General features: G+C 35.4%; 1 protein-coding gene across 1 annotated transcript; it reads right to left on the bottom strand.

The window, feature by feature from the left end:
• Positions 1-4,016: 4,016 nt before the first annotated feature.
• LOC109159800 (GDP-mannose transporter GONST1) lies at positions 4,017-9,061 on the bottom strand. Its single transcript, XM_019307912.1, has 12 exons — positions 8,693-9,061; positions 8,276-8,384; positions 8,116-8,155; positions 7,995-8,080; positions 6,618-6,825; positions 6,356-6,495; positions 6,091-6,220; positions 5,386-5,484; positions 5,000-5,154; positions 4,735-4,851; positions 4,447-4,544; positions 4,017-4,348 (listed from the first exon to the last, which is right to left on the bottom strand). Exons 2-12 carry the CDS (start codon positions 8,293-8,295, stop codon positions 4,299-4,301), a joined length of 1,143 nt encoding a protein of 380 aa, XP_019163457.1. The 5' UTR covers positions 8,296-8,384; positions 8,693-9,061; the 3' UTR covers positions 4,017-4,298.
• Between the last annotated feature and the right edge of the window lie 6,225 nt (positions 9,062-15,286).

Genomic DNA, 15,286 nt, shown 5'->3' with positions numbered 1-15,286 from the left:
AAACAATTCCAAGTGTACTCCCAGGAAAGTTGGTTGGGACTAAGCCTCATTAAAAATAACCAACTCCTTAGTCAGAGTAATGTTTCAAGGGAACTAGTAGCACATTGGCCCCTTCCCGAGAAACTTTTCACCGGTTCATGTTTTCTCACACTAAAGGCATAATTGACGAGTACTCTTTTCCAAATCTTTAATAGTTCACATATGAAAAGATTTGATCTTAGGTGAACATTTTAGACGGTCTAAAGGTGCTTAAACATAATGCACTACCGTATATAATTCCATACACAAAGTTCACCCTAACAAGGAATTATTATAATTCCTAACTTATGCAATTCCAAAGGCATAATTAAATTCACATAACTAGAAAATATAATGTTATGCTAGTGAACAATTATATGTGAAATTCAATATGCTCATATCCAAATAAATTGTACATAATAGCAATTTAAAAAGAGCTATAAAATTATTATTCAAATAACAACATGAATCCAAAACTTGAAGGATTTATAAAATTTGAATAATAATTTAAAATAACCATATACTTTTCAATTATTGAAAAGTTTTAACTTGTAGGCCCAAAAATGATTCAATGCATTAACTTTATGAGAACTAGCTTTAAAATTGTAAATTCTAACCATATCAAAACCATATGATATGTTGACATTCACAAATTAAATTCTCATAAAACTAAATTGCATAATTTAAACCATAATATTATGCATTTCATTTAATTATATGCATAAAGCAAACTCAAAATATGAATATAAAATCAAATATTCATACTCAATCAAAGTGGGCATCACAATCCAAAAATCCAAAAATAATAATAATGATAACAATGTTACGACATATTGATTCCTCAGTTCAAAACTGATAATCGTTATTACTATAATTATTACATAACGGTAATAATGGAATAATCAATTTTCTTAATCGTAACCGAACAACATTTAGTATTAATAATAATTATTATTATTAAATGTCACATTATATCATCATTATTACCATAAATGTTTTGGATAAGCAAATTCATTAAGAATCTCAAAATATAATTCTTAACATCATTATTGAAATTATCATGACAAAACTGAAAAGGAAAACAATATCCAATTGCCATAAACATATGCATTTTCCAAAATTGTGATTCAAAATCACACTCCATAATTAAAAATATTACTATTGAATTATGGCAAAGTTGCAAAATTCTGAAATTGCAATGAATAACCATAATAATCATATAATATTATAACAATTAGGAGATTTAATATGGAAAAACAATTGCTAATCACCACAAACCTTTTAAAATATTTTTCGGAAAAACTTTAAAACTTAATAAAATTAAAATCCGAAAACATTAATGTTGAAAAAATAATATCCAACATTTTCAACTTTAATAAACTGATATAAAGGCATAAAAAGTGGTTCTTGACTAAAACTTTATGACCTTACTAATTACCATAATAATGACTGTAAATGCAAACGATTGCAACAATCGCCAAACATCTCAATATATCATCTAATCATGGCAATTAGTCACAAAGTATAGCAATTCATCTTTATTACAAATAATATATCAATACATGATTACAACATATTAGCATTATGCTAATAGTTGTGGATCCCTACTTTATTGACCCAAGATAAGTCCCAAATAGCTTGTTCAAAATAGGTTTAAAAGTCCCAAAGTGAATATAGGACTAAAATATGCTCAAAATTGAATGAGAAACCAAACAAGCTGTCTTAATAGGCTATAATATCCAAAATTAGCCTGAGGATCCAAAAAAGAATAAAATCGAATATAAAAATTATGAATTAATAATATGCTATATCCAATCTTAATATGCTTTTCTAAATGTACAATTATAACAAAATAATTTATGAATATACAAAGCATGCTTGGATTTTGCAATATTAACTCATAAATCATAAATAAATTGTAAACACTTCAGCAATTTAATATGATTCTCAATATTAAATTAAAATTCAAATAGCAAATTTAAAACTTAATATTTGTCCATAATTGAATAATAATTTAATTATGAATTTTAATGTCAAAATTAAGAGGAAATTAAAGGCCATTAAAATTCCAAAAATTAGCAATTACTATATATTTACCATTTGCCAAAATAATATACATGCAATATTAAATTAAATATGGTAATATTTTCAAAAAAAAAAATTAAATATGGTAATATTAATCCTGATATAATTACCATACTAAAATTAATATGCAATTATTAAATAAGCAAATAAATATATGGTAAATAAAAGGTAAATTGCACTGTAAAATAGGAGAGGTACCAGTCAAACCATCCGTCTTCTTCAATTCCTTAAGCAGCCAATGGAACAAACTCAGCGCCGCCCGGAGCTTGTGGAGCAGCGTTCGGAGCCATCAATCCAGCCGTCCGTCTTCTGCCAACGCATCGCCGGAAAACCAGCGCCACTGCCGACGGAGAAGCAGGCCGCCGTCGTCTTCATCGCGATGCCACCGTCGCCTGCGTCTTCTCCAAATCGCGATGCCACCGTCGCCTGATCTCGACAGTAGCCGACCGCTACCCCATGGTGGTGTCCTCCCAGTGACAAGGCTCAAGGCGGAGAACCAAGGCCACAGCCCCACCGTCAGCAGCACCCCTCGTCGGATTCGTCACCACCGTGCCTCGCTCCAACGCCAAAAACGCCTGCCGCCGGCGACCCCAAGACGCGACGCCAACAACAACGCCCGCCGTTGCCCACGTAAAGCTCGCCGTCGTTCTTTAGGGAAAACGACGCAAATCAACCGGAGGGAATCCTTCGTCCCTCAGTCGAGACACGCCTCAACGTTCACCGTCCGCGACTCAATTCTCGGAAAAGGAAACGCAAAAACCGGTCAAAAACCGTAATGGTAAGTTGTAAATATTACAACAGATTATTTCAACAGATCAGGTTTATTATTTATGCAATTTGATTGTATATTTAATGTTTTTTAAAAGGTTCCTGCATAATTTTCATGTACAAATATCCACATATATATAAAGTTGAATCATGGAGACATGTATGCCCAGAACAATCATATTCAAATTGCATACACATTCAAACTAATCCAATATGTACGGCAGTCGTGATCCAACGATGTCCTCTAACGGTGCCACTTGGACGGCAGTCGTGATCCAACGATAACATATAATGACAGTACATAAAACAATGAAGCAAAATTCCCACAAAGGTAATAGCATTTTATATATTTTCCAAAATAATATATACATCAAATATTACCTTCTCAAACAAAATGTCATGTTATCAACCTAACTTGCATACAATTACAGGAATATATACATATGTACTTCTGCATCATAAATATATCATTCCAACTGATATTCATACTGCAAACATATTCTCGGGGGAAAAAAAGAAACAGCAGTAAAACATATATATTGCATAATATATAATTCAAATATATATCATATGCAAATTTATCAACTAGGCAGAGATTAAATAGGCTGTGATACCAAATGTTAGAGTATACACACAATTCGAACACATGTGATAACCTAACCTCATAGCGGAAGCATAATGATCTAGCAAAACTCCAGCCATAGTTGATACTTTGTTGCATTGCATTGTTGCTTCAAGAACTCCAATAGATTAAAGTTTTGTTGTCTACCATTAATCTTCTGTATGAACTAGATGGTGTAGTTGTAAAGCTGCAACAGGAGCAATGGGAGGACCATGCTTAAATAGCCTACATGCCATCATTATAGGCTAAGTAACGGAAACCGTTACTTCATTTTCAAACCACAACATAATGGCCATAATTGGCCTATTAAACTTGCACCACTTAATAGTGTAATTATAATGAAAATGTTAACAGTATTGAGAATGGCAAAATTGAAAGCAATATAATAAATAAAAAAAAAATGAACGTACATAAGAAAAATGTGAGTAAAATCCACTATAGCTTTTAGTGCCCTAGTATTCCTGAACATTACTGCAAAATACACATACATAAGTAAAATGTAAAACAGCAATCACTCAAACTATGAGCCCCTGGAGTGTGAGATTTATTTAATCTTTTCTTCTTTAATTTCTTTTTTGTTTTTGTTTTTTGTAGTCATCACTTGCATTTTAAAGTGATAATGTTGTTACATAAATATTATACACTCTTAAATTTACGGGAAAGCCCACAGGCTACTGCCAAAGATGTGCTTTAAGTGAAGCTCGGCTTGTGACCCGACTACAATGAAGTAAACGAGCTTAGACTGCACATAACTGACCGGTCCAAATATTCTACACTCAAGATCTACATAACTTGATATCTTCAACTATCGTTCCCGCATCTTTGCCCTGGCAAAAAACACTCCTGCCAAGAGGCCTGCAAAACCGAAGCCATGTTTCGAATTAAATTTACAGCCCGAGAATGTACAAAACTAGCTAGGTCGACAATGGCGAGAAGGAAGAGGAGGAACTGACCAAAGAAAATACTAGTTGCGTTCTCCAGGCTTGTGGGTACTTTGAATAGAAGGATGCCGGTCACAGATAATGGTATCTTGTTTAGCGATCCCACGAGGCTGCACAATGCAAAGAACAAAACAGCCAGCATGTTAAAGATAAACCAAGTAACTCGAGCTGTGTCTGCATTCATGACAAACTGAATCTAAACCAATCTACTCGAACGGCTCACATTTGCCCCACTGGCATCTTATTGGCAAATTATATTGTGTATCATGATTCACATTACAATATAGGGCAGTTGGTTACCTGTATGTAGTAGCACCTGTTTGGTGAAGAAACCACATAGACGTAAAGCTAATTGCTAAGCCCAAAAATCCACTTAAAGTTATCACCAGCCAAAACATGGGTAACTGTAAGAGTGGTCTGTCATCAAGATACAAGAATAGACATCGAATTTTATTCACCTAACCGTAGCAGCAGCTTTAGTCGCTCGAGCATAGAATTATAGAGAGCTAGTAATATAATGCTACATTGAATAAGGTAAGTTGAAAAGCATTTGAACAAAACTTACGTAGTAGCAAGATAATCCACTTCATTGAACAAAAAGACGAGCACAATGCCTAACGGCAGTGATAGCGTGTTATTCAGCAGGACCATTGAGAACTCATCAAGGTTTCCCGATTTTGTGACTTGCTTGGCGGTATCCATGATCCTACGCAGAGTTAACTGCACCATGAGAACCCATTATGACTAGAATATTTATTGTACGTTTTCCATAGTTTAATGCAAAGTGCTTGCATACAAGGAAAAGAATAAGCAAGACTGCAAGAGATCGGGTAGAAATGTTTGACAATTTAGATCCTATATGTTTAAAAGAAGCACGAGAAGAATAGCCCCGGAAAGGCTTAGCATGAGCAAGAAGGCACTGAAAAGACACAAACTAAGAGTAACACTCACAGAGTATGATGCCGTCAAGAAACAATTAATAATCTGCCATGTATAGCCAATGACATTAAAAGAAAGATCAGTAATTCCTCCAGAGATTGCTGAAATTACCTGCATAACACCAACCCACAAAGTCAAACTTATTTAAGAACATGTACATATATTGACAAATTAAAACTTAACCCCAATGCATGCATCTGTTATATGAAAGATAAACACAGCAAATTGTGAAAATAATCAAGAGTGGTGGCGGTGGCCGGTGGAGGTTTTTTACACCCTACCTCTTAGGAGCTTAAATACAATATAAAATAGCCCAGTGTTGCAAAAATCGCGCCTAGGCGCCGATTAATCGGCGCTAGGCGGTCGGCCTCCTAGGCGCTCTAGGCGCCCTAGGCGGTCCCCAGGCGCCTAGAGGGCGCCTAGCGATTTTTTCAACATTGCAATAGCCTACTATTTCTAAAATTGTAATAAAGGAGAAACGACCATTCTGCCAAAGTATCGATTAACTAAATACAGATGACATGACTCTCTAGAGGTTTATTATCAGAAAATAAGTAAATACAAAAATGACCAATACTAGAACCGTTACCAATCTCGCCTCCAGCCTACCATTGGTTTTTTTTTTTTTTTTTTTTCCTGCAATCCTTCAGTCATCATAAATTTTTATTTTTAAATAAAAGTACATAAATATGGAGGAAAATCTAATTCAGAGCATACCATTAAGAAAAGAGCAGCCCAAACTCTGCTATCATGGTGTTTCTTAAAAAGATACATTTCACCAACAGCAGTAATCACATTAGTAACATTCTTCAGGACGGTGACCATGGCAACATTAATGTATTTCAGACTGCAGGAAACACATGTATGAGCAGCATTATCGAATTGAATATATAAAGCATGCGAGTGAGATTTTAAGAATTTGGTGTTTTGTCCTTCTTAATATAAAAGTTGCAACAGACATAAAAGTGTTAGAACTTAGTACCTAAACATACTTGTGATAAGCATCCCAACAAAGATAAAATTAACAGGTAGCCAGACTTTAATTAGCTTCCATGTCAGCGGCTCTGTGGATATTATGCCAACGAAGTTCAAAATAGAAACTAACACCACTGAGACAAAATTCTACACCACAGAAAACAATAAAGGATTTGTCATACATATGATATATATACTTATATTTTCTCTTCGTTCTTTTTTGGGTGAATAAATATGAATGAGACTGTATTAAGGAGATTAGATCGGACCTGGTAGACCATCAATGATATCCCTGCATTAAAGTCATAGCTGGACAAAACATACTTATTAATCAATATCATGCTGCATGAAGAAATACAATATGATAGCCCGGATAGTAAGGCCTTATTCTGTAGTGATCTTTCTCTGTCTTTCTCCAACTTGCCACTTTCCAAATCATCATCACTTTTACTATGAGCCTTCATGGCAAAAGATAATCTACAAGATAGAACAACTAATAGAATCAACAACAATTTTTATTTATTTATTTTTGTAGCTAGAATGGCATCATTATGTCCACCCTAAATTCATTGAAAAAGGAAAGATGCTTCAAACAGTTAATGATGTATCTCAAGTATCATAATTAATAGCCACATCAAGGATAACGCGGCCTGCATCTGACACTGGTTCAAGAGAAAAGCATCCATTATTTTACCATTTTACTTAAAATCATTCAGGATTCTGGAATTACAGAAAATATTTACTCTATTTGTTACAACTCAAAAAGCATTTTATGGATTATGTTCACAAAATGGAGTAATACAAGTTTAAAAAGAAAAGAAAAGACTAAATTTTGCATTAAAACAGAAGACATTTTTTGGATAAGCATCCTTTGGGACCTAGAAGTTTTACAACTTCAGATTTCAGCATCAATACTTAATTCTAACAAACTTTCCTATTATAAATCACAAATGATTTTTTGCAACTGATTGAAAAGGAAATTTTAAAAAAAAAAAAAACACGTTCATATGAAAGAAAATTATAAATAATAAGTATCAATAGAAGGCAATGAAAGTTTGTAATGGTATATTAAAATTTAGAGATTTAATGACTTATGTAAACTTTTTAAAATAAAAAGTCATTAGAAGTCTATAAATGTTTGTGATATAAGACTTTTATAGACTCGTACAAAATTTACAAAAGTTTGAAGAAATTCTATAAGAATCATTTAAAATCTATTTGTTTAGAGTCCCGCATCAAAAAATAAGAGAGAAGTATATGGGTTTATAGGCCATAGGGTTATACTGGTTAATTGATTGGATTTAATCTTCTAGTGTAGTTTCGACCATGTGCAAAACAGCCCAGTTTGGGCCCACGGTATCACTCAGTTGTCAACCTGTGGTATTGGTGGAAGCGTTATGCTGTGCACCATGGATAGGCAATCGAAACTGATTTTTATTTTTAAAGTCGGACACGCGTTTAAAAAAAAAAAAACGACGCGGTTTTTGCAACCGTGTGCACCATGGTTGCACGGCATAGTTTGCCGGTATTGGTGGCATCATTACAACCTAGCTGAGTGACCCATTTAGGAGTCAAAGTCGCAACCTTGAAGTGATTATAAGGTAAATAAACTGTAGCAATTGTTAAATGCACCAATTTAAGCACACCTGCTAGCTAGTTCTCTTCTAACTGGAGTGGAGACCTGATCTGCCAAGTTATTTGACTGGAGATTCTCTCTCCACTTCGACCAATGTAACCAGTATTGTCTATACAAATCTTTTTCAATCAAGGATCTGGAGAATCTAAACTCGAGCCTACAGATAAACCCCTTCAGCATAGAAAAGAAAACGAGAGTCAAGTACAAGTTCAAAAGTTTAAAGGAAAACCTGTACCAAAGTTGCATTAAATTTTTAATATTGACCTAACCTCATCTCACTAGCCCTCATACCTATAGTCCCAAGATACCATTAATTAGAACCAGCTCAAGAATCCAATTTAGAAAGTGTTTGACCATATGCACAGACAGGGCAATACTATTAAGAAACTACTGTCTCTTCCTATGAGAAGTACCAAGAATTAATTACAATTCTATAAAACAAACAAATAATCGTAAAAATGTGAATCTTAACACTACTAACATCCCAGTTCCCACTTGAGTTTCTTGATCACTCCGGATAAGATTAACAACCATCACAAATTTGATACAGAAATAGAAACAGAAACAGAAACAGAAACAAATTTTCTTTGAAATAGCAACAAGGTTTCATCCATTTCAGCATCCATTGTTCAATAGTAAAACAAATACTACTCACACAGAAATAAAATAAAAAAAATAAAAAAAATAAAAAATAAAAACTATGTTTACCTCGGAATAATCAAGGGAGAGAGCTCTGCAGCTGTTCTAGATGTGATCAACTACTGTATTCTTCTATATAAATACACCACTTTGTGCGAGTGCGTTCACAGTAGCAATTTGGGGAAGAAGACAGGCGGAGGCGCAGAAAAAAACGGACTTTTTGTTTGCTGTTCAGATCACAACGACTCCACAAAATAATTTGAATTCTCCGGTTGTTTTCCAGCGACTACAGACCTCTTATAATCACACGCCGCCGCCTTTAGAGAAGCAATAATGTTTAGGCATGATCCCACCGGCCAATGCAGAGTGGGATTGGTCATATGGCACTGCGATGGAAGCCAGCCAAACTATGGTGGAGTAAAGGAAGGGGGGAAATAGCATCTTTGACTGTTGTTCTCGGCACCCCCAAACTCTATTTTGTAGCATTAGCACTATGCATATTTTGCAACGAGTTTTACGTACCTACCTCAAAATTCTACTCAGTTGTTTCTACTTCTTGGTAGTGTAACAAATAATGATTAGTTATTTTTAAATGGATCCATTATGCAACATCACCTCTTGTTTCAATCTCTACTCCATATTAATTACAATATCAGCTCTTGTTGCAATCTCTACTCCTTATTTAATAATAATTGCAACATCACCTCTTATTGCAATCTCTACTGCTTCATCTTTTTATTTTGGTTCAAGTGTCATCCGGCACCACGAACTATAAGCGATTATTCACCCCGCACCCTGAACTTTTATAAGTGCTGATTCGGTACACAAACCAATTTTTTTTTTTCATCTAGCATTTTTAACAGGTTGCATTCAGGTAGCCTTTATAAGTTGCTGATGTGGAGGTGCTTAGGCGATGACGTGGTATAATTATTTGAGGTGGCAGCCATTTCATCAATTGGTTCAAATAACCCCTAAATTGAAAATAGAAATCAAATCCTAAATTGAAAATAGAAATCAAATCCTAAATTGAATTTGCTTATAATCGGACAACTATTTCACCTCAACCGTAAGAGTATACGACGAACGAAAAGTCGACTACCAGAAGAGTAAACCCAGTCAGAATTCCCCAAAATCCGACGACTAGACGGCATCCCTACATCTCAGAGGAGTGGACGACGAGCAAAAAGAACACTGGGCGACATCAACTTTCACCCTCTGCAGTAGACGAGTAAGGTATTTAAATTTAAATATGTATATGTAGATTGTAGAACAATGCAAATGCTCCTAGTGTAGGGATTTCTTATGAAAGCATCATCCACTTTCACCCTCTGCACAGTGTAATATTTGAACAATGTATATGCGAATGGTGAGTAAGGTGGGGTACACTATGCTTTGAATATGATGGGTGTGGTCCTAATACACTGTGTTTTTGCTTTTATTTTGTATTGATTATGATATAGTGGGGTTCTGGTGTACTGCATTTTTGTTTGAATATGCTTGTATAAAGTGTGGTCCTGCAGTAGCTTTGTGTATAAATGTGCATTGAATTTCTGATAGTAGCTTTGTGCTTTGTGTTTATTTATTTTTATTTTTTTTCGTGTCAGGATGAATAAACGAGTGGAATTAATTATTCATCATGGTGGTAATTTTGTGCAAAAACCTAGGTTCAAGTATTTGAATGGTGAGACACAAGTAGTGGATGTGGACCCTGACTTAATATGTTATCCCCACTTAATGAAGTATATAGCAGACCAAAAATATGGAAAAATAGTCTCACTGACATATAAGTTAACCAATGAACCCTTTACAGCTTTAAAACTACTTCATAATGATGTTAGTACTCTCCACTTAGCTCAGATTGCTAGGGAGAATAAAAGGTGTGAGATTTATATTGAACATGGGGTAGATGACCCTGATGTGGTTGCTTTATCATTACCTGGGTGGAGTGCAGTTCAAGCTGAGGGTGAGGAGGCAGAATTAGGGGGTGAGGAGGCAGAATTATAGGGGGAGGAAGATGGGAGTGAAGGTGAGGCAGATCCAAGACTTGGTAGTGACTACTACAATGAGGAGGGGACTGATTTAAGCAGTGGTAGTGAGCAGATTAATTGTGGCAATGAGCAGATTACTAATAAGGGGGACAAGAGGAAAAGGAAAATCAGAGTAGATGATGCACCAATACCACCTTATGTGCCAACACATGAAAATTAGAGTAGTGATGAGGCAGATTCTGTGTATTATGATTCAGAAGATCCACCAACAGTTGAAGAAGATCTAGAAAATGAGGAAGGGAATGAAGTACAATCAAAGTACAATGATAAATACCCTAAGTACAACCCTAAATCAGACCCACCATTTATTCAAATAGGTATGTACTTTGATGACAATGTGCAAATCAAGATGGCTATGATTAGTTATGCGGTACGCACAAAGAGGGATCTGTTTTGGAAAAAGAATGGTTTAAAGTATGTTAGGGTTGAGTGTCTTGGAAAGGGTTGTGATTTTCATGTTAGTGCAGAGTGGGAAGAAAGAACAAGGTGTTTTCAGGTGAAAGCAATTACGTTGGAACATAAATGCAATAATCAATTTACCTTAGGGATAGTTAGTCAGAAATGGTTGGAATGGAAATTTGAAGAGAAGGTGAGGCAAAATCCAACTATTGGTTATTCAGAGTTGAGTAGAGACATAAAATTTGAAATGAACTTGAATGTTACTATTAGTATGTGTAGAAGGGCAATAACAGGGATATTGAAGAAGTTGGATATTGGGTATGAGAGTCAGTTCAAAAGACTTAGGGATTATGCTCAAGAGTGCTTGAATTCAAATTTGGGTTCCACAGTGAAGATACAAACAACCAGCACAGTGGAAAACTCACCATTGGTGTTTCAGAGGATATATGTGTGTTTTAATGCCATGAAGAAGGGTTTTGTAGAGGGTTGCAGGAGGTTTATTGGACTAGATGACTGCTTTTTAAAAGGAAAACTGAAGGGTGAAATACTGACTGCTGTGGGAAGAGATGGGAACAATCAAATGTACCCAATTGCTTGGGCTGTAGTAGAGATTGAAAAAAGCTCATCATGGAGATGGTTTCTGAAGCTTTTAAAGACAGATTTGGGAATTCTGGACAACACTCAATGGACCTTAATGAGTGATCAACAGAAGGTAAATCCACTTGAATTGTTTAGTTATTTAAATTGGATAACAGATTACTTATTTAAATATGTTAACAGTTTACAGTTTACAGAAATTATCAAACAAAAGATTGTTATTTAATTAACTTGAATTTGATTATGCAAGGGTTAGCTAATGTCATACAAGAGATATTTCATGGAGTTGAGCACAGAAATTATGCTAGGCATGTCCATGCCAACTGGAGTAAGAATCACAGAGGCAATGTACTGAAGGCTCACTTCTGGCAGATTGCAAAGACACCTATTCAAGCACTACTTGCAGAGAAGTTGAAAGCTTTGGAGAAGGTTGATGCTACAGCACTTCATGATCTTAATAAGTATCCTATGCAGTTTTGGTGCAAAGCATTCTTCAAAGAAGAAGTTAGATGTGACTCGGTGGACAACAATCTTAGTGAGGCATTCAACAAGACATTGTTGAATGCAAGGTCCAAAAATATTATTCCAATGCTAGAAGATATAAGACTTTTTGTGATGAAGAGGGTTGCAAAGAAGAAAGCATTTTCAGAAAGATGGAATGGGAATTATGGGTCATGTGTGATGAAGAAATTGAATGAGAACATACTTGGCAGTGCTGATTGGGAGGTTATCTACAATGGAGCTGATGGATATGAGGTTAAAAAATGAAGATTCCAATTCAAGATCAATTTAGAGTTGAAGACATGTTCTTGTAGACTATGGCAGTTGACTGGTTTGCCATGTTCTCATTCCATTTGTGCTATATTTCACAAGGGGCATCAGCCAGATCAGTACATTTATCAATGGTACAGTAAGGACATGTACTTGAAGACTTATGAGCATGCAATAGAGCCAATGAATGGAGAAATGTTTTGGCCAAGAACTGAAAGAGATGAGATACATGCCCCAGTGCCAAGGAAGATGACTGGTAGGCCCAAGAAAAAAAGAAAGCTTGAAGATGATGAAAAGAACAAGGACAAAAACAAATTGAGTTTAGAGGTTAGAAAGCTATCAAAGAAAGGAAGAATAATGACCTGTCAACTGTGCAAGGGGAAGGGGCATAACCAGAGATTGTGTCCTACCCAACAAGGACAATCTGGTACTGATACTGCAGTTAGAGGAAGAGGGAGGGCTCCTACTAGTGTTAGAGGAAGAGGAAGGGCTCCTACTGGTGTTAGAGGAAGAGGAAGGGCTCCTACTAGAGCTAGTGGCATAAGAGATGACACTGTTGCTGTTGAAAGTGAAACAAGGATAATATTAACTCAAGAAAGCACTCTTGGGACCTCAGGTAATTAGATTAAGCTAACACTTTATGTATAATGGTTCTAGGACTGTTGGATTATGATAATAAAGTTTTGTATACGTTTTTAGATTGCACACAACATTGAAGACTTAGAAGATGGCTGGATGAAGGGCTACAGTTAAAGACCTTTTGGCAGCACTGGTTGCAGCACTTTTTGGCTACTGAATTTATGAAGCACTGTTTGCAGCTCTTGAACACTTTTTGTGCATGTATATTGGCAGCACTGTTAATGTATTCTAGGAAGTTTGGATATTTAGTTTTGGCTACTGAATTTATGCAATGATGTTTTGGCACTATCTAAGGTTAATGCAAACTGATATTGGCAGTGAAGTTGAATGTGTATTTTGGCAATGTCTTAAGGTTAATGCAAACTGATTTTAGCAATTTTTGTTTAAAGTTTATGCAGTTCTTTGACTCTGTAACAGCTGCAGTTCTGGTTTATGTTGTTTGAAGTTTATGCAGTTCTGAATCTATTTAAGGGGATGGCTGTTGTTTGACTCTGTAACAGCTGCAGTTTGCATGTTGAAAACCTGGAGTGGAGGCATAAGGAGATCACCTAGCTTGGTGGACCTAAAATTTAAACAATGTTGAGTGAGTGGAGGCTTGAATCTGCAAGTTTGATTCAAGTTTGTCCTTAGTGAATTGTGTAATACATCTAGAAAATGATAAAGACTGGAAAACGAATTTAAAATTGGGGCTTCTGTAGCTTGGCTGTGATTTGAATTTGCAGTAATTATTGAGGTCCATAGTGGAAGGACCATGTTCCTAAAATTATGTTCTGGTTGTTGTATGATACATAGTGGAAGGACCATGGTCCTTTTGATGCTGCCTTATATATATTGTTAATTTTTGGCAATGTGTACATGCAGTGGTCATTTTTGTTAACAAAATGCATACTGGAACACTAAACTGCATTCTTCATTCTGCAACACTAAATGCAAAATGCAAAATGAAATCTGAAACTGCAAACTGATCATTTTCATTACAATGTCAACAAATGATTACAATTTCTAACTAAAAATTTTGGATACAAGCACCACAATAACAATTAACAGAACAACACACTTTAAACCGGCGCCACATCAACTTATAACCGGCAACATATCATCAGGTTTACCGGACAACCTGTTAAAAATGCTAGATGAAAAAAAAAATTGATTTGTGTACCGAATCAGCACTTATAAAAGTTCAGGGTGCGGGATGAATAATCGCTTATAGTTCGTGGTGCCGGATGACACTTGAGCCGAAGGAAATATTACAACTAGGCGCCACATCAGCTTATAACCGGCAACATATCATCAGGTTTACCGGACAACCTGTTAAAAATGCTAGATGAAAAAAAAAATTGGTTTGTGTACCGAATCAGCACTTATAAAAGTTCAGGGTGCGGGATGAATAATCGCTTATAGTTCGTGGTGCCGGATGACACTTGAGCCTTTTATTTTTAAATGTAACCTCTAGTGCTGATGGATCTCAACGCATGCTTACTTCCCCGCGGTCACCCATTCTGTGACTAATGTAAGTCAAGTACGTTTAACCACAGAATTCTTTGGTTATTTGGTTGTCATATCCTTAAGCTTAGTTGTCCAGCATGCCTAACTCCTGAACTTGGTCCGACCTATGCCCACACCCCATCCGGGACTGGACTCGGCCACAGAGTTCTTCCATTTAATCACATCTCTCAATGGTAAGTCACAGCGTCACGTCTCGAATCGAGCAAGGGCTGAACTCGGCCAAACCGGCCGACGCCCAATAACTGCTTCGAATATTAATCTCTTCAAAATCTTTACTGCTTCTTCCAATTAAATTTCTTCAAAATCTCTACTGCTTCTTCCAATTTAATTTCTTCAAAATCTATACTGCTTCTTCCAATTTAATTTCTTCGGTTGCCTTCAAAAATATTTTCTTCTCCATATTTTTCACGGTAATTTCTTCATGAATTCTTCCTCAAATTTATTCTAGGTATCTTGATAAATATTTCAAACTCAGGAAAAATTAAAAAACTAAATAAAAATAAATAAGGGTTCTAAATTTTTCATCCTAAATATATTTTTTTGCTTATCAAAATCTAATACATATAAGAAAAGTAATATTAATTTTTTATTATCAATTATGCGTTTAAGATGCATTGTCCAAAATAATTCAAGTACTAAAAATAAACAAAGTACTACCGTGATAAAAAGGAAATAAACTGGAATTACAACATATCCATTATTG

This window comes from Ipomoea nil, unplaced genomic scaffold (genome assembly GCF_001879475.1).
Source record: "Ipomoea nil cultivar Tokyo-kokei standard unplaced genomic scaffold, Asagao_1.1 scaffold2845, whole genome shotgun sequence".
Classification (NCBI taxonomy): Eukaryota; Viridiplantae; Streptophyta; class Magnoliopsida; order Solanales; family Convolvulaceae; genus Ipomoea; species Ipomoea nil.
The sequence above is the reverse complement of the archived record's forward strand: the minus strand, read 5'-3'. Positions and strand labels throughout refer to the sequence as shown.